The 27184-nt window shown below is 44.0% G+C and overlaps 2 protein-coding genes across 2 annotated transcripts; both read right to left on the bottom strand.

The window, feature by feature from the left end:
* Positions 1–548: 548 nt before the first annotated feature.
* Positions 549–878, bottom strand: LOC308314379 (eukaryotic translation initiation factor 1b-like; the record flags this gene model as incomplete). The annotated part of the gene is made up of 1 exon (XM_080761980.1): positions 549–878. The coding sequence occupies one exon, from the start codon at positions 876–878 to the stop codon at positions 549–551; it is 330 nt and encodes a 109-aa protein (XP_080618106.1).
* Positions 879–9396: 8518 nt separating this feature from the next.
* LOC308314370 (zona pellucida-like domain-containing protein 1) lies at positions 9397–17025 on the bottom strand (the record flags this gene model as incomplete). Its single annotated transcript, XM_080761970.1, has 8 exons — positions 9397–9432; positions 10249–10417; positions 11752–11832; positions 12274–12371; positions 12737–12809; positions 13249–13433; positions 14130–14347; positions 16980–17025. 8 exons carry the CDS (start codon positions 17023–17025, stop codon positions 9397–9399), a joined length of 906 nt encoding a protein of 301 aa, XP_080618096.1.
* Between the last annotated feature and the right edge of the window lie 10159 nt (positions 17026–27184).

The raw sequence follows: 27184 nt of genomic DNA, 5'->3' as shown, positions 1-27184 counted from the left end.
CTAAAGGGTCTGGGGTCCAACAGTTGGAATGGACCCTCACAGGTCTGTGGAGCTACAGTAAATAGGTCTGTAACTCTAAAGGGTCTGGGGTCCAACAGTTGGAATGGACCCTCACAGGTCTGTGGAGCTACAGTAAATAGGTCTGTAACTCTAAAGGGTCTGGGGTCCAACAGTTGGAATGGACCCTCACAGGTCTGTGGAGCTACAGTAAATAGGTCTGTAACTCTAAAGGGTCTGGGGTCCAACAGTTGGAATGCACAGGTCTGTCTGTGGAGGTCTGTAACTCTAAAGCTAAATGAAGGAGTTGACATTGATTCAGGACTAGACATGGAATGAGAGTGGGTGTAGTGGCTCCCAGAAGCCTCTAGGGGTCGTGGATTCCCTCTCTGGTGGATGTGGTGGTCTTCGAGGAACCGGCAGAACATCGAGAGCAGTGGTTCTCAAATGTAAGGATCCCCATAACACTGAGTGTATAGATGGAACCAAATGGACCCTTAAGGTTCTCTTGCCCCATAAGGGCCCCACTTTGAGAACCTCTGGATCATCTTCTAGCCCCCGTGGATCCGGAGCTGCTCCTCCCTGGCGATGGCCTGGTCTTTGAGGAACTGCTTGATGTTGTTGCGCTGATCTCCCTGCAGCTGGATGACCTCGCCGTACTCCGGGTGTTCGATCACCGTCCCGTTGCAGGCAAAGTTCTTCTTGAAGGCCTTGACGAGCTTCTTCTTGTCGTATTGGGCGGCGATGCCCTGGACCGTGGTGATCATCTTCCTACCATTGCGCTGCTGGATTCTGATGTGGATGTAGTCCTCTCTGCCCTCAGAGAGAACACCATCATCTGCGAATGGGTCGAGAACCTGTAGGTTCTGGATAGCGGACATACACCAAACTGAGCTTATAATTAGAGGGTTTCACGGTTAACGGTAATATTCAGTTTGCTAACGTGTCTCTGTTGTCCGTCTGTTAGCGGGGATGTCGGGGGGGCTCTATAAATGCAGAGAATCTGTGACGACATACACCATCTGCTGTAAAGCGAAGTGCCCAGTTTGGGACATATGAATAAAATTGACCTTGACAAGCTATATATGGTAGTAGCCTGGCTAATACACCAGACTCAAATCACACCGTCGTCGTGTGGTATTTGAGTCTGGAGATGCTGTGTATGGATCTTGTTTCCCGGGGGGGGGGCGGGTTCAAACATTTTCTCTTTGACGCAATTGGTCAGAGCTGCTGTCAGTCAAAGGTCTCAAGCATTGAACGTCACTGTGTCCCGATTGGCCACACCAGTTATCTGGTGTAGGAAATGGGCATACAATTGAGCCTCTCCAGACAGCTGATCCGACTGATATGCCCATATATGGGCATATACTGATGCCATCAGAGATCTCTGTAGATGGGCATGATGTCACTGCATAAGGCTAATGATCTTATATAGCGCCTCCCCCCAACACCCACTCTTGGCTTGCAGACAGACGGTGTAATAAGCATAATAGTAGTACCGGTGCTAATCGACAAAGCAATGGAAACGTATGATTACTACACGATAACTGCAGACGGCTGCGTAGAAGGAGAGCCCGGGACGACCGCCAAGGAAGACGGTCAGGACCTGCAGAGCGAAGTGGAAGTGTCCGAAGGTTCCCTCCAGGACCATCCGAACAACAACAACGCGCCACCGGTGAGCGACAAGCCTCCGTACTCCTACGTGGCCCTCATCACCATGGCCATCCAACAGAGCCCGCAGAAGAAGCTCACGCTACACGAGATCTGCAAGTTCATCTGTGACAACTTCCCCTACTACCGAGAGAAGTTTCCCGCGTGGCAAAAGACCATCAGTCACAATCTGTCTCTCAACGACTGTTTCGTTAAGATGCCCTGGGAGCCGGACACCGGCAAGGGCAACTACTGGTCCACGGACCCACAGTCGCTGGACATGTTCAACGACGGAAGCTTTCTCAGGAGGAGGAAACGTTACAGGAAGAACGAGCCGGGCGTTCTCAGAGACCAAGGGGCCATGCAGGGCGTGCCGTACAGCATCGGGAACCCCTACGGGCAGCCGTACGGCATGCAGTCGGCCGCCTACGCCCACCCGGCCACCATGCAGTATGCTTACGTCTCCCCCGGCGGCCACACCATGCCCGCCGCCATGCTCCCACAGCCCGTTATGTTCGTACCCTCAGCGGAGCTGAACGGGAACGCTTTCAACACGGCTTAGCCTCTATAAACTCTGCGACTTCAGCCCCAACATGCAGCCCTTGAGTGTGACAGAGTGGCTCAGAGCATTGATGTCCCTTCCTGTGAGGGAGACCTTCCCTTGCGGGAGACCAGAGTTGAATCCCAGGCATTACATGAGCACAGTGTCAGGTTCACAGTGTCAGGTTCAGTGTCAGGTTCAGTGTCAGGTTCACAGTGTTCTGGTCAAGAGCTCTCAAGTCAACCATCGTCTTTGTTGTTGTTTCTCTACGTCAGGCCTATAATAGGGACCAAATGGACCCTTAAGGCCTATTCATATAGTCTGGATTTTCGGTGGTGAGGTCAGGTGACCACCGCTACGGTGGTGAGGTGACCACCGCTCCGGTGGTGAGGTGACCACCGCTCCGGTGGTGAGCTGACCACCGGAGCTGAAATAACCTTGAGCGGTGGTGAGTTAAAACAGAGAGAAGGGCTGGAGCGGTCGGCGGTGGTTTGCTCTTCACCGCGGCTCAGTGACGTCATGTTGTAGTTCGGTGGTCACCTCAGTGACGTCATGTTGTAGTTCGGTGGTCGCCTCACCACCGAACATCCAGACTATGTATGAGCCTTTATTACGCCCCAGGTGTGTAGGCCTACAAATGGCAGCATTTGAACACGTTGCGTTAAACAAAGCACTGAGGAACCCCCCCACTTGGATATGCATTTAGACCGCACGGGGAAACCCTTCAGTGTCGTGAAACGGATTCCATGGATTCTGGATTCTTGTTTACATACACTACAGTATGTATGGCTCGGTTTCAAATATGTTTTTTGGTTGTTGTTTTTTTTTTAAAGTTTTTTTAATGGTGTACTTCCCCGTTCAGGGGTGGTTCTGCTTGAAATGGAAAGTTTGGAAAAAATGGAAAAGAAGTCCATGGCGGAACATCACTGGGGTTCAGGAAGGTTTCAGGTTATTTGGGAGTTCTGGGTTAGCCTTCCTTCTAGTCGAACAGCACAAGTGCTTTTTGCGGGACAATGCACACAGAGGGCCACGGTCCTCTCTGGCAGTTCCTCTGGTCACTGAAAACAGTCAGAAAAAGTGTTAAAGGGGAAATATTTTGATGTGCGTTAGCCACTCCAATGTCTGGCTTTACGTCATATGGCAGCTAAGGCTATGGACTTTTAATGCTTGTTTAGAGCACTTTTAACAAACATAGAGTGGCAGCCGCATCTATGGACTTTTTAAGTTTGTTTAGAGCAGTAAAAGGTATTGGAATACGGATCACACACGAAGGGGGGGGTGTAATACGGTCGCCTCCAGATTTTTCCTCCTGGGGTTGTTTTTTGTTTTGTTTATTTTCCATTCTTTTTGAGGGGCATTAGCCCTCCTAACGTCTGGCTTTGTGTGTGCCGCCCGTGACGTCATGTGTATTGGCCAAGTCTATGGACTTTTTAGGACGCTTTTTGTTCCATACAAATTTCCAGGTTAAGTCAATGACAAATGATGTCATGTGATGTCTTTGTGTATAGGTCATTAAAAGGGGCCCCTCACTTCACACTAGTGTGATTTCCGAGGGGTGCTATAGCCTTTATCCAAGGCTCTTTACATAGATGCATTACATTAATACATTCACTGCGTGAAAAGAGGAGTTAACGGGCAATTATGGCCACTGTATTTTGCCCGTAAACCTCAAGTTTAGCGGTCATATAATATACGGTAATATACAGGTGTGATGATGGTACAATTCGGGAGTTTATGGGAATTTGTTGGAAAGTTTAACGGGAGTTTCCTGTAATATACACATCCGTATTCCATGCTTTTTGCGCAGTGATTCATACACCGATGGCGGCGGAAACCATGCAAGGCACCAACCAGCACATCGGGAGCAATTAGGGGTTCAGTGTCTTTCTCAAGGACACTTCGACACTAGCCTCAGAAACCCAGACGTTTTTATTTCCAGGGAGGAAAAAAAAGGTCTGGGGCAGAGTCCACTTCAATTTGGCATAGAGTAGCTCGCAAACGTCGATCACTCTCTGCTGATTTCTGGTTTAGTAACCTCCCCTCACCAGGAGGAAAGCCTTAAGGCTCATTCATAGTCTGGTGAGGTGACCACCGGAGCGGTGGTCACCTCAAATAACGTTGAGCGGTGGTGAGTAAAAACAGAGAGAAGGGCTGGGGAGGTGGTTTGCTCTTCTCTTCACCACGGCTCGTGACGGTCATGTTGTAGTTCGGTGGTCACCTCACCACCGCAGCGGTGGTCACCTCACCACCGGAGCGGTGGTCACCTCACCACCGAAAATCCAGACTATATGAATGAGCCTTTAGTGAGTGGATGTGTGTGCTCTATTGTACTTTCATATACGAGTTGCAACCATCAATGTGCAACATTTCTTCCTACAAACTTTATTCAGAAAACAATTTTATTCAGTATGCCAAGTGTATAAAAAAACAAACAAAATAGCAAACATTTTTTTTACAACATTGACAATTAAAAGCTTATACCTGCAACCCCGTTTTCCTCATATAAATACAATACATTTTAAATACAATTCTGTTTACAGAGTGACTGTGGACTGTAATGAGAACAGTTGACAACTAAACCACCACATTATGACTGAACTGAGACATTTGTATTAATGTAGATAGAGATTACGCCATGATGATACAAAGGTGTTTAGCTTATACTGTTCATAATTACTGTAGTACATTCACTATAACACTGTTAAGATATACAGTATAGCTTGATTATGATTGGTCCGCACGCGCGCGCGCACGCACACACACACACACACACACACACACACACACACACACACACACACACACACACACACACACACACACACACACACACACACACACACACACACACACACACACCAATATAAATACATTATGTGGCAAATGACAGAAATAGATTTTCAAGACCCCCGATTGCTCATACAGTATATAGGCTAAATGCCAAAAAGAAATGATCCTTTTCATGGACCCCCACCCTAATTAGATTAAATAAATACAAATTAAACGTACCAGTTTTAGAAAAAGAAATAGTTAGAAAAGACTGTAGCAGTGCATATAAGTGCTCTATAATTATTTAAAAGACATCTAAGACTAATAATAATAATAATAATCTTTGGAATAAAATGTTATTTCATCACACAATCTACAAAAGGCTATAGTCGTCAACCAAAGCCAGAAAAGATTAGCTTGCATTATCATGTATCACCTGTACAAAAACATGAAAGCCTCTTCTCTGTTCTGGCAGGCTAAAATAAACTAAATGTATGAGTAGTTCTTCATTTAACATACTGGTATAAATAAATGGTGCCATTTTCTCTCAAAGGGAGAACATTTCCATTGGAAGAGAGAACTATTCTCGTCCACTGGAGGCGAGAATAGAATGCCACTAAAAAGGAGAATCCCCGATAAGGGAGGATTCTTATGGCTCTGGCAGTGATTCAGAAACATATTCATTTCATGGACCCCCCCCCAGTTCCCCCCCCCCCCCCCAGTTCCATTATGCTACGGACCCCCGGTTTAATGGCATTTCTATCTCTGGTATACCCCAATTTATATTGTAAAACCACCCTAACGGGTCCATTTGTACACTCTCAGAGTTACAGACCCATAAGGGTCCATTTGGTTCCTTTAATATATTTTTTATCAAACCACCTCACACATTGACATTTCGCCAATGGGCTTTGACCTTTCTAGATATCATTTATCTAGAGATGTCAACAGCAAGATTGCACGGCGCAAAAGAGGAAAACATTGAGATTTGGTCTGGTATTGCAGATTTGGTTGGGGACATGATTTAGTCATTATTATTTATTTGTTGTATGTTCCCATTGCACAGTGGTAGGAGTCCTGACATTGTCTTTTTGTGGCATCTTTGGTCCCGGGGGGAGGGGTGGGTGGGATTGTTTGTTTTTGTGTTCCTTGCTTTTGCTGTTATGTGTTTTTACATGTGTTTTGTTTTCTTTATTCATTCATGGTGTTAACATCTTATTGTAATTTATTGTCTTAAATAAAATAAAAACATTTGATAACAAAAAAAAAAAATATATTTTTTATCCCACGATTTTGTAACCCATTTTTCACCCCTGTGTCAATGATCTAATGTGATCCTGGGCTCTACACACCCTCCACCAACCTAGTCCCCATATATGGGGGACAAGGGGAGAGCAACGGACTTGAACTCATGCTTCCTTCATGCCTGAGTGTCCAAGTTGCTCCTTTACACCTGACAGGGGGGAGTTTCCCTGGTTGGACGTAGCGCGTGGAATAAACACGTTATTCCAACCAGTTCCTTTCCCCTCCATCAGGCGCCCCGGCTGGCCAGGGGGAGGCAGTTTAGTGACCAGAATTAGTTTTTTGTGAGGGTACCTACCCTAGGGGGCACGGGGAGAACTAACTATCTCTAATTGAGCTAGGTACCCCCTGGAGCTCCCTCGGGTACCCCCAGGGGTCCCCGGACCTCCTCACTTTGGGAACCCATGCTCTGGAAGGTAGACCCACTGTGATGGAGAACACGTCCTGTGGTTGGGGAGAGCATGTCCACTAGCCTTATGTTTACGTATATAGGCCTATAGATTTATAAAAGGATTGCAGGTTTCTGTTGCTGCCCTGCATCTGTTGCTGCTCTTGAGTCATAGCTGTGACAACTGATGCAAACTGTCAGGGTCATAGGACTCCAAAGATCCATATGATTGTGACAACGGCCAGCACCGCTCCGTTCTCTTGAGTACGCTGAGCACCTGAAAACAGATATATAGTGCATCAGTGTATAGCCTAGCATTTTACGGATTACTTACTGATACTACACAACATACATGGAAAAAAGGGCAATATTGCATTCACAGTCACAGAGTATACAAATGTTACCACATGCTACTGTAAGGGGCCAAGTTGATTGCATTTGTACACTCTGAGTTACAACGGATACATGAAAAATGCAAAAATTGATTTTTGACGTGTTCAGGAAACTGTGTGAGAGCTATCTAAAGTAGATGGTATAGAAACTATACTGATAGACATCGTTGAGATCTACAGTAGGTGCATCCCTTCAGAACGAGCTAAATAGAGAGAAAACCTTCAGGTCATTCCCTACAGAAAACCTTTAGGCAACTGGTCAATTATTATTGTATCCTGCGTTCTGGAATTCATTATTTTAGGGACCTTTTTCTTTTAGAGTTTTTAGAGTTTCTCACCGTTGCGTTGGTGTGTTGAAATGGGGCCTGAGGTGACAGTTTTTAGAGTTTCTCACCGTTGCGTTGGTGTGTTGAAATGGGGCCTGAGGTGACAGTTTTTAGAGTGTCTCACCGTTGCCTGCGTGTGTTGAAATGGGGCCTGAGGTGACAGAGTTTTTAGAGTTTCTCACCGTTGCGTTGGTGTGTTGAAATGGGGCCTGAGGTGACAGAGTTTTTAGAGTTTCTCACCGTTGCGTTGGTGTGTTGAAATGGGGCCTGAGGTGACAGAGTTTTTAGAGTTTCTCACCGTTGCGTTGGTGTGTTGAAATGGGGCCTGAGGTGACAGAGTTTTTAGAGTTTCTCACCGTTGCGTTGGTGTGTTGAAATGGGGCCTGAGGTGACAGAGTTTTTAGAGTTTCTCACCGTTGCGTTGGTGTGTTGAAATGGGGCCTGAGGTGACAGAGTTTTTAGAGTTTCTCACCGTTGCGTTGGTGTGTTGAAATGGGGCCTGAGGTGACAGAGTTTTTAGAGTTTCTCACCGTTGCGTTGGTGTGTTGAAATGGGGCCTGAGGTGACAGAGTTTTTAGAGTTTCTCACCGTTGCGTTGGTGTGTTGAAATGGGGCCTGAGGTGACAGAGTTTTTAGAGTTTCTCACCGTTGCGTTGGTGTGTTGAAATGGGGCCTGAGGTGACAGAGTTTTTAGAGTTTCTCACCGTTGCGTTGGTGTGTTGAAATGGGGCCTGAGGTGACAGAGTTTTTAGAGTTTCTCACCGTTGCGTTGGTGTGTTGAAATGGGGCCTGAGGTGACAGAGTTTTTAGAGTTTCTCACCGTTGCGTTGGTGTGTTGAAATGGGGCCTGAGGTGACAGAGTTTTCAGAGTTTCTCACCGTTGCGTTGGTGTGTTGAAATGGGGCCTGAGGTGACAGAGTTTTTAGAGTTTCTCACCGTTGCGTTGGTGTGTTGAAATGGGGCCTGAGGTGACAGAGTTTTTAGAGTTTCTCACCGTTGCGTTGGTGTGTTGAAATGGGGCCTGAGGTGACAGAGTTTTTAGAGTTTCTCACCGTTGCGTTGGTGTGTTGAAATGGGGCCTGAGGTGACAGAGTTTTTAGAGTTTCTCACCGTTGCGTTGGTGTGTTGAAATGGGGCCTGAGGTGACAGAGTCTTTAGAGTTTCTCACCGTTGCGTTGGTGTGTTGAAATGGGGCCTGAGGTGACAGAGTCTTTAGAGTTTCTCACCGTTGCGTTGGTGTGTTGAAATGGGGCCTGAGGTGACAGAGTTTTTAGAGTTTCTCACCGTTGCGTTGGTGTGTTGAAATGGGGCCTGAGGTGACAGAGTTTTTAGAGTTTCTCACCGTTGCGTTGGTGTGTTGAAATGGGGCCTGAGGTGACAGAGTTTTTAGAGTTTCTCACCGTTGCGTTGGTGTGTTGAAATGGGGCCTGAGGTGACAGAGTTTTTAGAGTTTCTCACCGTTGCGTTGGTGTGTTGAAATGGGGCCTGAGGTGACAGAGTTTTTAGAGTTTCTCACCGTTGCGTTGGTGTGTTGAAATGGGGCCTGAGGTGACAGAGTTTTTAGAGTTTCTCACCGTTGCGTTGGTGTGTTGAAATGGGGCCTGAGGTGACAGAGTTTTTAGAGTTTCTCACCGTTGCGTTGGTGTGTTGAAATGGGGCCTGAGGTGACAGAGTTTTTAGAGTTTCTCACCGTTGCGTTGGTGTGTTGAAATGGGGCCTGAGGTGACAGAGTTTTTAGAGTTTCTCACCGTTGCGTTGGTGTGTTGAAATGGGGCCTGAGGGGACAGAGTTTTTAGAGTTTCTCACCGTTGCGTTGGTGTGTAGAAATGGGGCCTGAGGTGACGGTGGCCTCGTCACTCACTGAGGTGCTCTTTGTGGCATCAGCTCTGCGACGACGTCTTCTATTGGTGGTGCTGGAACAGTTCTGTCCAATGAGAGAATAATACTATCATGTTTTCTTAAGAATATTTCCAGAAACTGCTATGTTAACGTTACATCAAGTTGAGTTCAAATATTAAACCAATTTTCTTTTTAAATCTCTGTACCATAGCAATTAGCAAATACAATCTGCAACACATGTTCCAGAGAACAATAGAGAGTATGCACATGCATGATTCTCCCATCAGGACACGCCCCCCTCATCTAGACTGAGTGGCAAAACATTGAGCAGCATGTTGGAGAGTTTGGAAAACTCTGACAAAAATAATGCAGGGCATTTCTTGATCTTGACAGAAAGTAGCTCATAATGTTTCTATGGTGGATTTTTGTGAAACGAAAACTTTGCAGATAGAAAGAGGATAATTCAAGCTTTTCGTACAGCTGCAATGTTGGTGAGTTTAACATTGTTTAATGTAATCAGACAGGACTTTAATGTTGGTGAGTTTAACATTGTTTAATGTAATCAGACAGGACTTTAATGTTGGTGAGTTTAACATTGTTTAATGCAATCAGACAGGACTTTTCTGTTTGGATGTATGGGGGCTGTCGAGGCCAGAAAGTAGTTTTTTGCCACTCAGTGGGCGTTCCCGCATAACTTCCAGGTACAATGATGTCATGTGCATACCCTCTATTACATCAAGGAGTCTAAAGTATACCTGTATGAGGTCTAAAGTATACCTGTATGAGGTCTAAAGTATACCTGTATGAGGTCTAAAGTATACCTGTATGAGGTCTAAAGTATACCTGTATGAGGTCTAAAGTATACCTGTATGAGGTCTAAAGTATACCTGTATGAGGTCTAAAGTATACCTGTAGGGAGGTCTAAAGTTTCCCTGTATGAGGTCTAAAGTATACCTGTATGAGGTCTAAAGTATACCTGTGTATGAGGTCTAAAGTATACCTGTATGAGGTCTAAAGTATACCTGTATGAGGTCTAAAGTATACCTGTAGGGAGGCACATGTGCTGCTCTCACAGAGCCTGGTGGCACAGTGGATATAGAAGGTGGACAAGGTCCTGTTCTCGTGTTGGACGAATCTGAAGGTCTCGAAGCTGAAGCGAGCGGCTTGCTGCAGTCCGTTCACATGCAGTATGGTCTGGTCACCCCGATCACAGCTGTGTGGAAGAAGGACATTTCAATCGTCTTATTATGGGTTTTATCCCATTCTGACCGGGAACCCGTTTTGGTGTCAGCATCATGTTATGCTTTAGCTATTGAAAAATAGCAGATCTACAAGCTCATAGCGCGCCACCGAGTGGCGCGCTACGAGCTTGTAGGTCTGCTATTTTTGAAAAATCGAAGAACAACTGACATTTTTAGAATCTGATCTCAGGTCAGAATGGGTTCATCAGACCAGTGTGTGTCCAGTGGAAACCTCGTATGAATCTGATCTCAGGTCAGAATGGGTTAAATTCTACTTTTCCCTTCTTTGATACTTTCCTTTAAGGTGTTGAAGGCAATCCAAATTTGAATGCCACCCCAATGTGGCCCTAGTAACTTTGATTTGACCATGTAAATTGGGGTCCCAGAGATAGAAAATGCCATTAAATAGGGGGCCGTATAGCCTATAATTCAGGTCAAACTAGAAGAAGTGCCCCCCGGGGCACAGGTCTCCAGCCGGTGCAGGTCAGGTTGTGGCCTCCTGGTGGCGCTATAATAGGACAGGTCTCCAGCCGGTGCAGGTCAGGTTGTGGCCTCCTGGTGGCGCTATAATAGGACAGGTCTCCAGCCGGTGCAGGGCAGGTTGTGGCCTCCTGGTGGCGCTATAATAGGACAGGTCTCCACCAGGGCAGGTCAGGTTGTGGCCTCCTGGTGGCGCTATAATAGGACAGGTCTCCATCAGGTCAGGTTGTGGCCTCCTGTTGGCGCTATAATAGGACAGGTCTCCACCAGGCCAGGTCAGGTTGTGGCCTCCTGGTGGTGCTATAATAGGACAGGTCCCCACCAGGCCAGGCCAGGTCAGGTTGTGGCCTCCTGGTGGCGCTATAATAGGACAGGTCTCCACCAGGCCAGGTCAGGTCAGGTCGTGGCCTCCTGGTGGCGCTATAATAGGACAGGTCTCCACCAGGGCAGGTCAGGTTGTGGCCTCCTGGTGGCGCTATAATAGGACAGGTCTCCACCAGGCCAGGTCAGGTTGTGGCCTCCTGGTGGCGCTATAATAGGACAGGTCTCCAGCAGGTGCAGGTCAGGTTGTGGCCTCCTGGTGGCGCTATAATAGGCCAATGTGAAAAGGGTGCCACTTGTTCTTACACCATTGATGGCAATTGGATGATTTGAGGCATTTTGTGTCAATTTGGGGGGTCCTTGACCTTGACATGAAAAGGTTTGGGAACCACTGTCCTATATCACATAAATGTAAAGAATAAGCAAAGAAGTCTGAAACCTTTGTATTGTTTTGTAAGATGTGTAGTGCGGGGTTTCACTGTTCCATGAATGCTGGAGCACTTACCCAATGAAGAGGTTATAGTAGGTGCTGCTCATGGGGAACGGGGTGGGCGTGGCATAACATCGGTCCAACAGAACATTGAATCTGTGGAGGGAAAATTATAAGGTTATATCAAAAGAATAAATAAAACACCCATTATTTACCATGTTTGGGTAGTTGTTTGGTTTGGTGTATCAAATAAAAGTAAAGGCCATGTTTACAAATGCAATTACTTTTACATAATTATTCAAAAGAATTGTCAATAATGTATGTAGATATTTGAATTGGAACAACATGAGAGAATTAAGAAAGAAAAACAGGTTTTAACTCATAAACCAACTAAATGGAAAAAGCGTCACTCCAAAATAAAAGATGCAAGACTGGCTCAGATGCAATTTCTCATGTTTATTTGCGAACGTTGACTTGTTTCGGCAGATCGAGCCTTCTTCAGAGCAGACTAAAAACTGTAAAATGTGTCTTTTTTTTCCTGCTTTCGTTTGGCATGGCATGGCAGAGACAATAATGTGAGTGTGAGTATAGGCGTACCTATTTGTGAGGTTAGAGGCCTTCACCTCGACAAAGACCCTGGTCTTCAGCTCCAGGCCGTTGTCAGGGATCTGCAGCGAGTTCGTGTAGGTGTGATCCTAGAAAAGTACACTTTTTGTGTCATTTATGTGTCTGATGGTGATGAAGGTCAATTCTGGAAGTGAAGACAGTGTTTTTTTTCCTACTCCCCCTCACATTTAGCAACATTAAGACACTTCAAATACTGTAAATTCTTGCTCTGGACACCAGTGTGATTATGTGAACATCTTCTACACTGTGCTCAAATATTCTAAAGAAAATGGTATACCGTGTTAGACAGAAATATGAGGACTTTTAATGTTAGCAAATTAAATATAACTGCGATTCCTGAAGTTTTGATTGCAATTCAGAAATACACTTATTTAACATTGCGGATGATGCATTGCAAATGCATTGGCCATAAAACATTAATCGGAGAACTTACTGAGAAGAGTTGCATGCTCAAAGTGCTGACGAAACTCCCATTTTTGTCCTGTACTGCCAGGCTTACTGCTTCTCTAATGGGCAGAACACATTGTGTTAGATGTCTGTCTCCAAATAAGTGAGTCCAAATTCCTGGGAGTGATTTATTTGGAATACATGAATACATCAAAATGTTCTCTTTTATAAGGTGAGATAATCCCTCTTGTATAACATTCTCTAATTGTGTAGACTTCATGTAAATCAAGTAACAATTAAATAAATTAACAATTAAATAAATTAACAATAATTTAACTCTTGCTAGAGTAAAATGAAACCAAATGGACCCGTATGGGTCCATTTGGTTTCATTTTACGCTCTCAAGAGTTAAAGATCTATAAGGGTTGGTTATCAACTCTCCATCTTTTATCTTGGGGGCCACCTGGAACCCCCTCAAGGACCACTGGTGGTCCCCGGACCACTGGTTGAAAACCACTGCCTCAGAGGCAGCTGGTGGATCGGGGCCATATAACTTACATCTGCATCTCGTTCTTTTCCACCAGGTACAGCAGTGGATAGCAGCAGGAGAACTTGTACTGTATGGCCTGGAGGTAGGAGATGTTTCTGCCACTAGTATCTATGGAGTTTACCATGCCTTCGATGTTGAGGTACTGGATGTTGGAATAGTCCGAGAGGGCTCCTTGAGCCTTTTCCTTAGTGATCTGTTAGACAAATAGATAAGATAAGATAAGAATGTTTCATTTATATATTTTTTTAATCGAGATATAATTTTATTTATTTTTTTACTTCTGGTGTAATTTTAACCAGAAGTATAAAACATTATGAGCTACCACCACACAATGGAATGTTTGGAATGCACATTGGATTCCAAGGTACATTTCTAACATGCAATTGTCAATTATTTGTTGCATTTGCGGTTCTTGCATGTTGTATGAATTTGAATGTACTTCTTTCACATGGGAGAAGGGGAGCAAGCTACGCTAAATTTATTTGACAGGGACAAAGCTCATTAATCAACATGTCAGTTTTCACATCAATGTAAATGGGCCAGAGTTAGCCAAAGCTACATTTCATCTGTAGTCCCTGCAGGGCAGGCTCTTAAAAAGTGAATGATAAAATAAAGACAAAGTGTAGTGTGCCTGCACACTACACCATGCGTTGATGCCATGTGTGCATATGTGCAGGCACCCAACACTACGTCCATACAAAAACACAGTACAACAGATAAAAGAAAGACAAAGTGTAGGGTGCCCGCACACAACACCATGCGTTGATGCCATGTGTGCAGATATGTGTACCGTATACTTGCACTGCTGTAATGTATCAGTATTTTGTATGTATGGGACCCCCTCTAAAACCTCTCAATGAAGTTCAAATGAAGTTCAAAGAATATATACCGTCAAATCGTTGGCACAAGTGGAAACGGCTCTCAGTCCGACGGTAAACCTGAGAACAGGCGGGTCCACCGTCCAGTCGACCGTCCCTTTGCACTCATCCCTGTTCTGAGAGTTGAGCGCCATCAGCGATTCGTTGTATCCATTAAAGTAGGATGGACACAGCAGAACCACGAGCTCCACACTCTCAGAACCACAGAAGACTGTAATGTCCGTAGGAGCTGAGAAGAGAGTATACAAGTGAAATTTGAATCATTATAATGGTGTTATTTTTTATTTTAGTGGGGTGAACATTTGACCGTAATTCGCCAATACAGTATTCAAGCTGACAACACGTGAGCTATTTTCCAATAGATCCTTTTGTTGTGTGTGTTTTGGGGGTTTTGGATAAATTAAAGAAAGCAGATGTAATATTATGCAAAACAACGCTCCACATGTCCCAGATTCCCTTGACCCAAACTGTCGAACAATCTCCCCATTGCAGTCAAACTGCTAATTCACTCCAAATTTCTCCCGGTAGTCTGAAGACTCACCTCTTCAGACTGCACCCCTTAGCACTTCACACACACACACACACACACACACACACACACACACACACACACACACACACACACACACACACACACACACACACACACACACACACACACACACACACACACACACACACACACACACACACACACACACACACACACACACACACACACACACACACACACCTTCTGCTCGATTGATATAGCGACTGACCTGGCTACTTAGCAGAGTACCTTGGTCATTCGTTCTCATGTTTTTGTTGCTTGTTTTTCTTGACCACAATTGTTATGATATGATATGATATGATATGACATTTACCCAGCGGCCTTGTATGCAACACATATACACATTTCACAAAGATCAAAAGCCTCAAAGTCGACTGATGGACAAAGGACCTTATTGTCTGCTGGAACACTAATCTCCTTCCCGAAGGCAGCAACCTATACTGATCCATACATGTTGCTTATTGTAAGTCTCTCTGGATAAAGGCGTCAACTAAATGCCTAAATTGTAAATTATCGTAGGTTTATGCTAAACACATACCTTTTCTGCATAAATTGAAAATCTGGTGAGGGAACTGCCTTAACGCACTTCCAGATTTAATACTATAGTATACGCACAATAATTACATATACCTCGGAGTCAAATTCATCCCTATGAACTACAGTACCCCGGGCCATTTCTTTGCACAGATTACTCTGGATTGCCACATTGGCATATTTAATCAGCCAGTTAAATGCGCTGATCTAATTATTTGAATGTTATACTTTGCCATGGAATTTCCCTTTAAGAATATGAGGTATCATCAATACTGCCTTACATATCTTACATACATTCATAATGGATATGGACCTCTCTGAACCAAATGTTGATTGAACATGATATAGTTTAGTCACATAATCCTGCATTTCTCTTCAAAACAACGTGTTCAATAACAGAGCAGAAACACATTTTGACAGTGAAAGCAAATACTTCTCAAAATGGCAAGGTTGTCACTTTTGACTGCTATCGGGTTCCAGGGTTTATAAAGAGAGGAGAGGCGGGGGGGAGGGAGGGAATGGAAAGTCAGATGTATGTATAGAGGAAAAGCTTAACTTTTTACTGACCAGGCTGCCTGAAGGAAGGGTGTGTGAGGCAATCATTCTGAGCTTGGGACAGATGGAGTAGTGCAAGGAGAGCCAGCCACATTGTCCTCAGACTAGTGAAAAGAAACAGGTTAACCCATATATGAGAGTTCTGTCTGAGAGAGATTAGTCTCTATTCTATTCTATGCATAAAAATAGAAGCTACGTTACTCAATAGTCTGTTGAACTTCATGCACTTTGTCATCGAAGCATAAATACTGCAGCAGCAGCGACAATTAACAACAACAACAATAATATTAACCTTTGGAAGCATAAATCAAGCTTTACAAACGTGAATAATAAATTACACAATAGTTGATTCTGATCCAGCAAATTGTTTGGCTGAGGGCCATAATAACGTCACTGCAGTAAAAAAGAAAAAAAGGTTTGAGGAGATGGAGAGAGTGAAAAGATGATACACAAGAAGAGCCACAATATTATTGTCTTCAGATTGAGGTATGGTGAGAAATCAATCTGACTGTGTTTCTATAGCACTGATTATACATACTGTAGGTAGTTAGACTTTTAAATCACATAGTAGCCATATTAGTGTTTAGTAAAGCGTTGTGCTATTTATATAACATCAACTGTCGAAACGTGATATAAACGTGAATAAACTCTATAAGCATTAAAAGCAATAAATCTTTGACAAAAAGGCCTATACAGTACATGCAAACTAATTATTCTGTAATAGAAGTTATGCATATAAGAAACACTCCAATACGATAACAAACAAGAAGAGATCAAAGAATGTATAGACTACAGTAATTACAGAATGAATTCAAATACAATATACAGTACATAATTATTCTAGGAATTGTAAAGACTGATGTATGTACTGGTATAGGCTAGTATATTAAAGAGATAAACATGGTTTTTAAGCTTGCTGTCTTTATAGTCTCTTCTGCAAAGCAAGGAGGCTCCAATTGCAGTCACATAATACAGTATAGCCTACACTACAGTGTTTATTTTCATTTAAATTCAGAAAGATTGGAGAAAACTGTCTGGATGTGTGATAGTAGAGAGAGGCTAAAAGCAACAGAGCAAATAAAATAGCTGTGATATCCCAAGATAATCCAAACATGTCAAATCTGTCTTATTTTGTACACGTGAACATATCACTCATTTGACTTATGACAATTATTTTCCATGGTGATTAACACTGATCAGTATAGCTAGCTGTGCTTACCTTCTGTCGGTGTGGAGTTGTCCCTCTGCAGTGCTATTGCGTCCATAACTTTAGGCTATATAGGCTATATATACTGGCCTCTTTTCCAACAAATTAAAAGGGAAAAGGGGGAAGGACTATAACAGCGTAACCTCAGTGCAGGATCATCTGACAGCCAGGGAACAATGGATGAAGCTATTGTCTTTGGTGTGGGAAGACATACACTATCATGTAACATTACATTACAATTTACCATTAAGCAAAGTTATGACATAACTTTGTGACAAAGCTGCTGATGTGACATAATATTTACTCAAGTTTACCATACGTTGCCGCAGCGAATGTATACGGTATTGTTATTGTTATTGTTATTACAAGAAAGACAATATACAGGTCATGGACTTTATAATATATGTTACATCTATAACTAATACTGGTTCATCAGAGCAACATTCTTTGGATTCAGCTTCTCAACATTTACACAATTAAAAAAACAATTCCAGAACTAGAAAAGTGTGCTACTCGGAGCACAGGTCTCCACCAGGGCACGCAAACTTTGGAAAGCAGTCATAGCCAGATCTGAAAAGTCAAAGGATAATGTGTGCTAGTTTGTGTGAGTTTTGGACAAAATCTGTAGGAGTAGTAGCAAAATGTGTGTGTTGAACAAAACGCAAAAAACGCAGAAAATATAATCTGGTGGATTTATTTTATTTTATTCATTCTTTATTTACCCAGGGACTGTTTTTGTTTGGTAAAACAGTCTTCTCTGTTAGAGCCTCCCATCACTGGAACAGTCTCCCCACAGAAGTAAGAGAGACTTTCCAACTATCTGACCTTCAAATTCAACCTGAAAAGGTGTCTAAAAACAATTCAAATCTGTAATCATGAGTAACTATCAGCACTAATTAGTATTCGGTGTCATTTCTCACTTGTTGGGTGCCTGCACATATGCACACATGGCATCAACGCATGGTGTTGTGTGCGGGCACCACACTTTGTCCTTCTTTTATCTGTGTTGTACTGTGTTTTTGTATGGACGTAGTGTTGGGTGCTTGCACATATGCACACATGGCATCAACGCATGGTGTTGTGTGCGGGCGCTCTACACTACACTGCCCAGGGACTACAGATGAAAATTAGCTTTGGCTAACTCTGGGACATTTTACATCCAAACCAGACCTCAGCTGGGGAAAGCTATCCTGAGTGAAGAGGTGGGTTTTGAGTGAGGTTTTGAAAGAGAGGAGAGGGGGAGCAGTTCTGAGATGGTTGGGGAGTTCATTCCAGAGTTTGGGGGCCGGAACATAGAAGGCCCTGTCCGTCCCCCCAGGTGCGGTACTATGGCCTTGCGGACCTTCAGGAGGTTGGCTTCACTGGACCTGAGGGAGCGGGGGGGGACGGGGACATATGGTTCGAGAAGATCGGAGAGGTCGGGGGGGAGCCAGGTTATTGAGAGCTTTGTAGGTGGTGAGCAGGATTATGTAGTGAATTCTTTGTTTGACGGGAAGCCAGTGTAGGTTGTGTGGAGGACGGGTGTAATGTGGTCTCTGGAGCGTGTATTAGTGGTGAGCAGGCGGGCAGCGGAGTTTTGCACGTGTTGTAGTTTTCCTGAGGTGGAAGAAGGCGGTTCTGGTGATCTGGTTTTATGTGGGGGAGGAATGAGAGGGTGGAGTCAAATGTGACACCAAGGTTATACGGATGGGGGGGGGGGGGGGGGTTTGTAACAGTGGAGCCATCGATGTTGAGGGTGAAGTTCTGGGTGGAGCTGGTGAGAGAGTTATAGGGCCGATGAGAAGGATTTCTGATTTGTTGCAGTTGAGTTTTAAGAAGTTCTTTTACATCCATATTATTTTGATATCAGTGAGGTGGGTGGTGAGGGTGGAGTGGGTGGCAGCACTGATGGTTTTGGTGGAGAACGAGGTACAGTTGTGTGTACAGTAGGGTTTAAGTGGTTAAATCAAAGCTGAAGCCCTTTATGTTTGTCCTGTAAATTCATTCTCTTATTTTTGGGGATTCATTTAAACTTTCCTTTTTTTGCATTTCAAATGTTTTACATTTTTATCTTTATATAAGAATATAATAATGTATGTCTTAATACTCTGGGTCATAATGATTCATATTTCACTTAAAGTACTTAAAGCCTTGTTGTTGAAATGTGCTATACAGAACAGATGCACGTCGCTGGCCTTGCATTACAGAGAGACACAGAAATAAAAAACATTTCCTCAGGCTATAAGAGCTCTAATAACCCAACTGACAGGTCAAGTGACTTTAACTGAAAATACCCACTCAACCCCATTTTCTTTTAGCAACAAATCTCCTTCTTTTTATGTCTGGCTCAGAATTGCTGTAGTTGTTCACCACATCATATTTACTGCTATTTATTTGTACTATATTTATACTTAATTATACGTCATTGTTATAATCTGATCGCCCATGGCTGTGTACTTGTACGTGAGACACAGTGTACTTGATATTTATTGTGTCACAGTGTACTTGTTATGTATTGTGTACTGCCTGAACTGTAGCATATATACTTGGTAAGATTCAGAATCATGAAAACCCCATAGTTTCATATGTCACATGCTACTGAAAGAATGATGAAATTTGGACTTTTTTTCTTTATATAGGATGTTATGGGTATGGTCACATATTATGCTAATAACTCAATTTCCCCCGGCCGGGAGTTGAATTTCAAACTTTTAGTACATGTTATTAGACACCTTTAGAAACACATTGGTGAAGACATTTCTTGGTAACAATTTAGTTCCCAGATTGGTCAAATACCTGATAAAATGCCCTTACTAACTTTATAGTTAGGCTACGAGAGACATCTCGGTGACAGCAAGGTCAGCCTTGCTGCAGTATAGGCACGTTATGATGTCTGATGTCTTGTGGTCACGTGACCACAAGACATGTGCACCACAAGACATGTGCAGGTCTGATGTCTTGAGATGATACGCGATACTGTCTCGTGTTGCGTTATTGTTCTCCCGGGCCCGCCGCCGCTGCTGTCGTCGTACCAAAGGTATACTTCAACCGGATTGTCACACACCACCCTGCCGGCACACAGTACCTGTCTGTCAGAACCACACACCACCCAGCCGGCACACACTACCTGTCTGTCAGAACCACACACCACCCAGAACCACACACTACCTGTCTGTCAGAACCACACACCACCCAGCCGGCACACACTACCTGTCTGTCAGAACCACACACCACCCAGAACCACACACTACCTGTCTGTCAGAACCACACACCACCCAGAACCACACACTACCTGTCTGTCAGAACCACACACCACCCAGCCGGCACACACTACCTGTCTGTCAGAACCACACACCACCCTGCCGGCACACACTACCTGTCTGTCAGAACCACACACCACCCTGCCGGCACACACTACCTGTCTGTCAGAACCACACACCACCCAGCCTGCACACACTACCTGTCTGTCAGAACCACACACCACCCAGCCGGCACACACTACCTGTCTGTCAGAACCACACACCACCCTGCCGGCACACACTACCTGTCTGTCAGAACCACACACCACCCAGCCGGCACACACTACCTGTCTGTCAGAACCACACACCACCCAGCCGGCACACACTACCTGTCTGTCAGAACCACACACCACCCAGCCGGCACACACTACCTGTCTGTCAGAACCACACACCACCCAGCCGGCACACACTACCTGTCTGTCAGAACCACACACCACCCTGCCGGCACACACTACCTGTCTGTCAGAACCACACACCACCCAGCCGGCACACAGTGTACCTGTCTGTCAGAACCACACACCACCCAGCCGGCACACAGTGTACCTGTCTGTCAGAACCACACACCACCCAGCCGGCACACACTACCTGTCTGTCAGAACCACACACCACCCAGCCGGCACACACTACCTGTCTGTCAGAACCACACACCACCCTGCCGGCACACACTACCTGTCTGTCAGAACCACACACCACCCTGCCGGCACACACTACCTGTCTGTCAGAACCACACACCACCCAGTCGGCACACACTACCTGTCTGTCAAACCAGACGAGATTCCAGTACTTAGAGTTTACAACAGTCATCCTGAATGATGCATTGATTTATATTGGGGTGGCTGTGGCTTAGGAGGTAGAGCAGGTCGTTCAATGATCTATGGGTCGGCGGTTCGAATCCTGGCTCCTCCATGTCGAAGTGTCCTTGGGCAAGACACTGAACCATACATTGCCTCCAATCAGTTGGTCGGTGTGAGCTCGCCACCGTCGCTGTGTGAATGTGGGAAGTGAGGACGCTGGAGTCGACTGTTCGCCACTTCACCTCCCAATGTATGAATGAAATTGTGGAAATTGTGAAAATGTGGCGCGCATCTTTGAATATATATTCTTTCAGAGCGAACGTTTTTAAATCAAATCTTTGCTTATGGGGGTCCCTGGAACTACCGGTACATATTTTCAGATGCACCACTGACATAGAAACATAGCTTTTTCAGAAAACTTATTTAGAAGCTTTTTCTTTAGAATCGGCCTCAAGTCTAAATGGGTTAATACTTATTGTATCCTTGTATCCTCTAACTTTTATTACCTGAGGCTTATTTTTCACCTTGTTTTTATTATATATTTTGGACATTGTTAGCAAAGTCATTTAGTTACACGACCCCATTATTGTCAATGGCCCAATTTTTATACCATATGATGATCACAATATTTGAGGTCACTTTTTGACACAAGAGCTTAGCTGATGTTCGTGTTCAGAGCTTCGTTTGTGCCAGGGGCTACTACCGGCACTCCTTTACGAAATTAGGTTTCCTGGACACCACCTCCGACACGAAGAGGCCGGCACACCCAGTCACACAAAACCTCCCACTATAGCCTACAGTGAGTGTCACTATAGCCTACAGTGAGTGTCACTTGAACCACCGAGCCCCTCGTCCCCTTCGTGACAGTGACACATTATTTGCAGTTATTTAGGAACTGCATTTTGCCCATAGCTTTATTATACTATTGCTTTTAATTGATCTTTTTTTGTTATTCATGTCCTCACTGTATTGCATTACTGCTCTTGTTTTTTAATGTTTATGCCTTGCTTTTCTTTTCTTTTTCTTTCTCCATTGCTCTGTAAACTAAAGCACTTTGAGCTGCATTTTATGTCATGAAAGCTACACAAATAAAGTTTTATTATTATTATTATTATGAATAGTCAATGTGTTTTAATGTAGCTGTGTACGGAAGTGGAATATAAATGAGCAGATGGTTGCAGTGGCGTGCACAGATAGACACTTGGCAATGTGCCCTTTCTTATTTTGTACCGTGTACACTGTACACGTATGTGGACCATGGTGACATTGATCAATTCTTGATTAAAAAAAAAGCTTCTAATATATTTCTTAGGCCCCACAAGCTATAAATCTCACACTATTAAGGCAACCGGCCGGTTCCACGCGCTGCACAAGGTGCCCTTTTTTTTCACTTGAGCACCAGCTGCCCCTCTAAATGTCTGTGCACGCCACTGTGGAGTGTAGTAGGACCTTCATTGAGGTCATCGGGTGGGCACCCTGCTTCATCGACGTTTCATTGATGTTAGCCCACTACGTCTCCAGAGGGCTCAACGGTGTGCCTGGCAGTCCCAGGTACACCCCCCCCCCCCTCCGTTTCATATCCTCCATATTCACCACTGGACTCTGCATGGCAGGGGCGTCCTTCTCCCTGAGTCAGGCCAAATTTAAGGCACTATTCATACTCCTATTTTAGAGCCGAATGAAAGTCGGTGCGGCGCTGTAGAGCCTACAATGTGACGTCATTTGAGGTTCGGGGGGGGGGGGGGGGGGGGCGGGTACCGTCCTAAAGTCGTCTCTTCGGTGCTACTGTACATTTCTACAGCAGTAAAATAGGAGTATGAATCGGCCCTATAAGCCTGACTGTATACCACTGGTCTTCATCTGGCTGCCCAGTTGTTGTCTTTCCTTTTTATCCACAGCCAGTTGCTGCTTTTTATCCACAGCCAGTTGCTGCTTTTTATCCACAGCCAGTTGCTGCTTTTTTCTGCAGCATTTGACACAGACGTGATTGCCTTGGTGGAGGAATGGAATGGAATTGTTCTAGAATTTCCAAAGAACTGATCTCTAAAAGCGAATTATGCTCACAATTAACTAAGCAAAGTGATTAATATCACTTTGCTTTAATTGGTAGAACAATGATGAAACATTCGGAGGCTGAAAATGTCTTAGGCCAGCTATAGGACAAAGACCCGTTGGAACATCATTCAATTAGTTTGTTGTTTTTTAGATCAGATCAGATGGCCTTTATACTGTGTTCACTCTGAAGTAAATGCATTTTGTTTTCCTACCTCAGCTTTGGACTTATTGATAAAAAAGCAATTGGGTTTTTAAATGTCCTTGTCTATAGGACCAACTGTACAGCACTGTTTCCCAAACAGTGGGTCGGGACCCGTTTGTGTTTAGTTTCTATACATTTTTTAATTATTACAACATTCAGAGAAAGGTTTTCTGATTTAGTACCACTTTATATTTTTTTATTAAAGGGAATTCCCTGTGACTCGGGGGAGATGTTGGACTCTCAGGTCATCAGGATGAGTTTGGGAGGCACTCTGCTACACTCACCCACCATTTGACCTCACACGGGGATCGGCCGGAGGAATTTAAGTATGTAACCCATGGGACTTGAACCCGGGTCTCCCGTGTGGAGAGACAACATCTTAACCACTAAGCCACAGGGAACTCCCGAATTAATACCACATTTAATGACTTTTCTAAGTCATGTCTTGAATAAATACAATTATTGTTTAAGAAATTCCATAAATTAGAAAACAGATGTTTAAGAAGTAGTGAAAACAGCCAATCTACATCAAGGTCACAACGTCTCTAGTTTGGGTTTGGGGCAAACATCTAATCTCTATTTTGGGAACCACTGCTGTAGAGTAGGGTGTGGCTGGCCTGGACACTGTCTATTAATTTCAGTGAGCCTAAAAGCACAAAGGCATTTTTTGACACCTGATTCATTCTAAAGCATTGGTGCAACCTTTGGGAAGCATAACGTCACCACAGTAGAATTGCACTCTGTGGCACATTTACATTTTGCATTTACAACTTAGTTCCTGAAGAATTTATGGAAAGGTACGAATTCAGTATATTTGAACAGTTATCCATTGTCTTTCAACAAGTGTTCATATAATAAAACATCTACACCAAACACCTTTCTGCCACACTAAACCACATTATGGTTCACAGGTGATGTATTGGTTGGTTGATTGATTGATTGATACATTTCAAACAAAAGCACAAGTCAATACAAAATGACTTGTTTACAACAGGGTCCACCATTTTCAATTCACCAGAACATTTAGAGATGTACAGATATACACAAAAAACACACTAACTGACTAATAGCTAAGCATCAACCAACACCCTACTCTACAGCAGTGGTTCCAAAAAGAGAGATTAGATGTTTGCCCGAAACCCAAACTAGAGACGTTGTGACCTTAATGTAGATTGGCTGTTTTCACTACTTCTTAAACATTTGTTTTCTAATTTATGGAATTTCTTAAACAATAATTTTATTTATTCAAGACATGACTTAGAAAAGTCATTAAATGTGGTACTAATTCGGGAGTTCCCTGTGGCTTAGTGGTTAAGATGTTGGCTCTCCACACGGGAGACCCGGGTTCAAGTCCCATGGGTTGTGCAGGATCCCCGTGTGAGGTCAAATGGTGGGTGAGTGTAGCAGAGTGCCTCCCAAACTCATCCTGATGACCTGAGAGTCCAACATCTCCCCCGAGTCACAGGGAATTCCCTTTAAAAAAAATAAAGTGGTACTAATTCATGAAAACTTTTCTCTGAATGTTGTAATAATTAAAAAATGTAGGAAACTAAACACAAACGGGTCCCGACCCACTGTTTGGGAAACAGTGCTGTACAGTTGGTCCTATAGACAAGGACATTTAATAACCCAATTGCTTTTTTATTATATATTCTGTACATACTGTACATTCTGTACATTCAACAACAAGTATATTTATTCCCATTATTGCATTACTGTATTGCACTCTGGTTGGACATGTCATATGCCATGCCATGCCATCCCACGCTGGGCAAGACCGGGGGGGGCGGAAGTTTTGCGGGATTTTGGCGCAATACCACTCAAGGAAATGACGTTGATGCTTTACAAATCCGTTTACATTCTCCATGAATGAAACAACAAAAATATCGTTTCCGACACTTCCGCCGATAACGTCTCTGCATTAGGTTGTGTGTGACCAGGCTTTTCTCTTTCGCAGATGTCTGTGTAAGGCACTATGAGGCTGGGACCGAGGCTATATGCCTGCCATGCCATAATATACCAACCATGGGGACAATCATTTCAATAATGGTAAAGATTGGGCGGAGGGTGGGAGACAAAGACAAGCTATTTACTGCTTTTGTTTATATTCTAAGAGCACAAAGGTAATTCTATACAAACTCACATCAAAGCTGCTCCCCCCACCCTTTCAGACTGACCTAATCCCCTCTTTTTACCTTTATTTCTATAGGCTGGTTTTTAACCTTTTAATGTAGGTTTTTTTGAGTGGTGGCACATCGTCTCGTTTACGTGTCTGCCATATCATTATGTCCTACTGTTTGCATTGTATGAGCATGACCCAGTCAACCCAGAAGCTGATTGGGGTCATTGACCGGACCCTGCTGTCGGCCGGCCGTAGAGACACACACACACACACGCACCACTGTGCAACTGTGGCTCAGGAGGTAGAGCAGCCAGGTCGTCCAATGATCCATGGGTCGGCGGTTCGAATCCCGGCTCCACCATGTCTACATGTCGAAGTGTCCTTGGGCAAGACACTGAACCCCAAATTGCTCCCGGTGTGCTGGTTGGTACCTTGCATGGCTTCTGCCACAATCGGTGTATGAATGTGTGTGTGTATGAATGGGTGAATGTAATGCACAATCTATGTAAAGCGCCTTGGATAAAGGCGCTATATAAATGCACCATTTACCACTGTAATCATCATAATTACAGTGGCCTAGATTAGAATCTCATGCCATGTCTGCTGGATATTGTAACATCCCTGTGGCAGTGGAGCAGGGTATAGGCGCGGCCTGTCTGTGGGTGAGATGGCGAAGGCAACGATGGCTATCATACCATCTCACAAGCACACCTACAGCAGGTCAGGTTTAATTAGGTCAAGTGTGTATTTTGGAGATCTAATCCTCCTGCTCTTTCTGTTACAGATGAGGTGATCGAGGTTCCCCAAAAAAACAAAAGCCATGGGTTCCATTTGAGCTGCCCTCGATCAGCTCATGAAACATTTTGCCTAGATACAAAAGGGTCTAAAAGAATACCCTGCATTGTGATCTTTGCAGAATGATAAAAGCACCCCCAAGGAGGAGTACAGCAAGAATAGACACACGGCTAAAATGAAACTTACCCAGAAGTACAGTGCAATGTGTTATTACAATACACACTAGACTATAGTCTCAACAAGCTCAAGGACCGCCTAGAGCTGCAGATATTTGTTGCACTGTGCTGTACAAAAAGAAACAAACACCCATAGAATGCATATGCAATGCACTTTAAAGTGGCCATTGGTGGAGGATAGACTTCATATATTTCCCTGCTGTCTTTTGTCAGAGGCATTATTTCATCTAGAGTCCCGGCCGGCCGGCTGTCCTGTAATTCTTTTTTTATCAACAATGTTATACACTGGGGATTTTTTAACGCTGGCGGCATTTAGGATCTCTCCAGCTGCTGCAGTAGAGATATACGCTGACATTTGAGACATGTATAGGCCTAGTATCTATGCCATTACAAATAAATCTGTTCAATTGTGCATCAGCTATTGGGCTAATCGTGAAGTTTATTCAGATGCTCATCCATCTAAAAAACTAAAAGACAGACAACCACCATGTTGGAAAGTAGGTTCAAGCTGAGACTGCTATAGGACATGAACCCTCAACAGGAATGTTCCTGGACAACCGTCTGTATTACAAAGTTACAATACAAGTAAAGGTTAATACAAAAATATATACAATAGAGACCTACACGCAGTTTCAGGTGACAAAAAAAACCAACCCCGACAACTCCAGCAGCCCTGAAAAGCCTCTGAATAAAAAGATGCACAATAAATAATACATTGTGATCAGAAATATGCAAGCTGAGGGCCTATATAGTCACATTTTAATCATTTTCAACTGGTATTCTATTCTGGGCATA

The sequence above is a fragment of the Protomyctophum bolini genome, assembly GCF_963924005.1.
Source record: "Protomyctophum bolini genome assembly, chromosome: 1".
NCBI lineage: Eukaryota > Metazoa > Chordata > Actinopteri > Myctophiformes > Myctophidae > Protomyctophum > Protomyctophum bolini.
The sequence above is the reverse complement of the archived record's forward strand: the minus strand, read 5'-3'. Positions and strand labels throughout refer to the sequence as shown.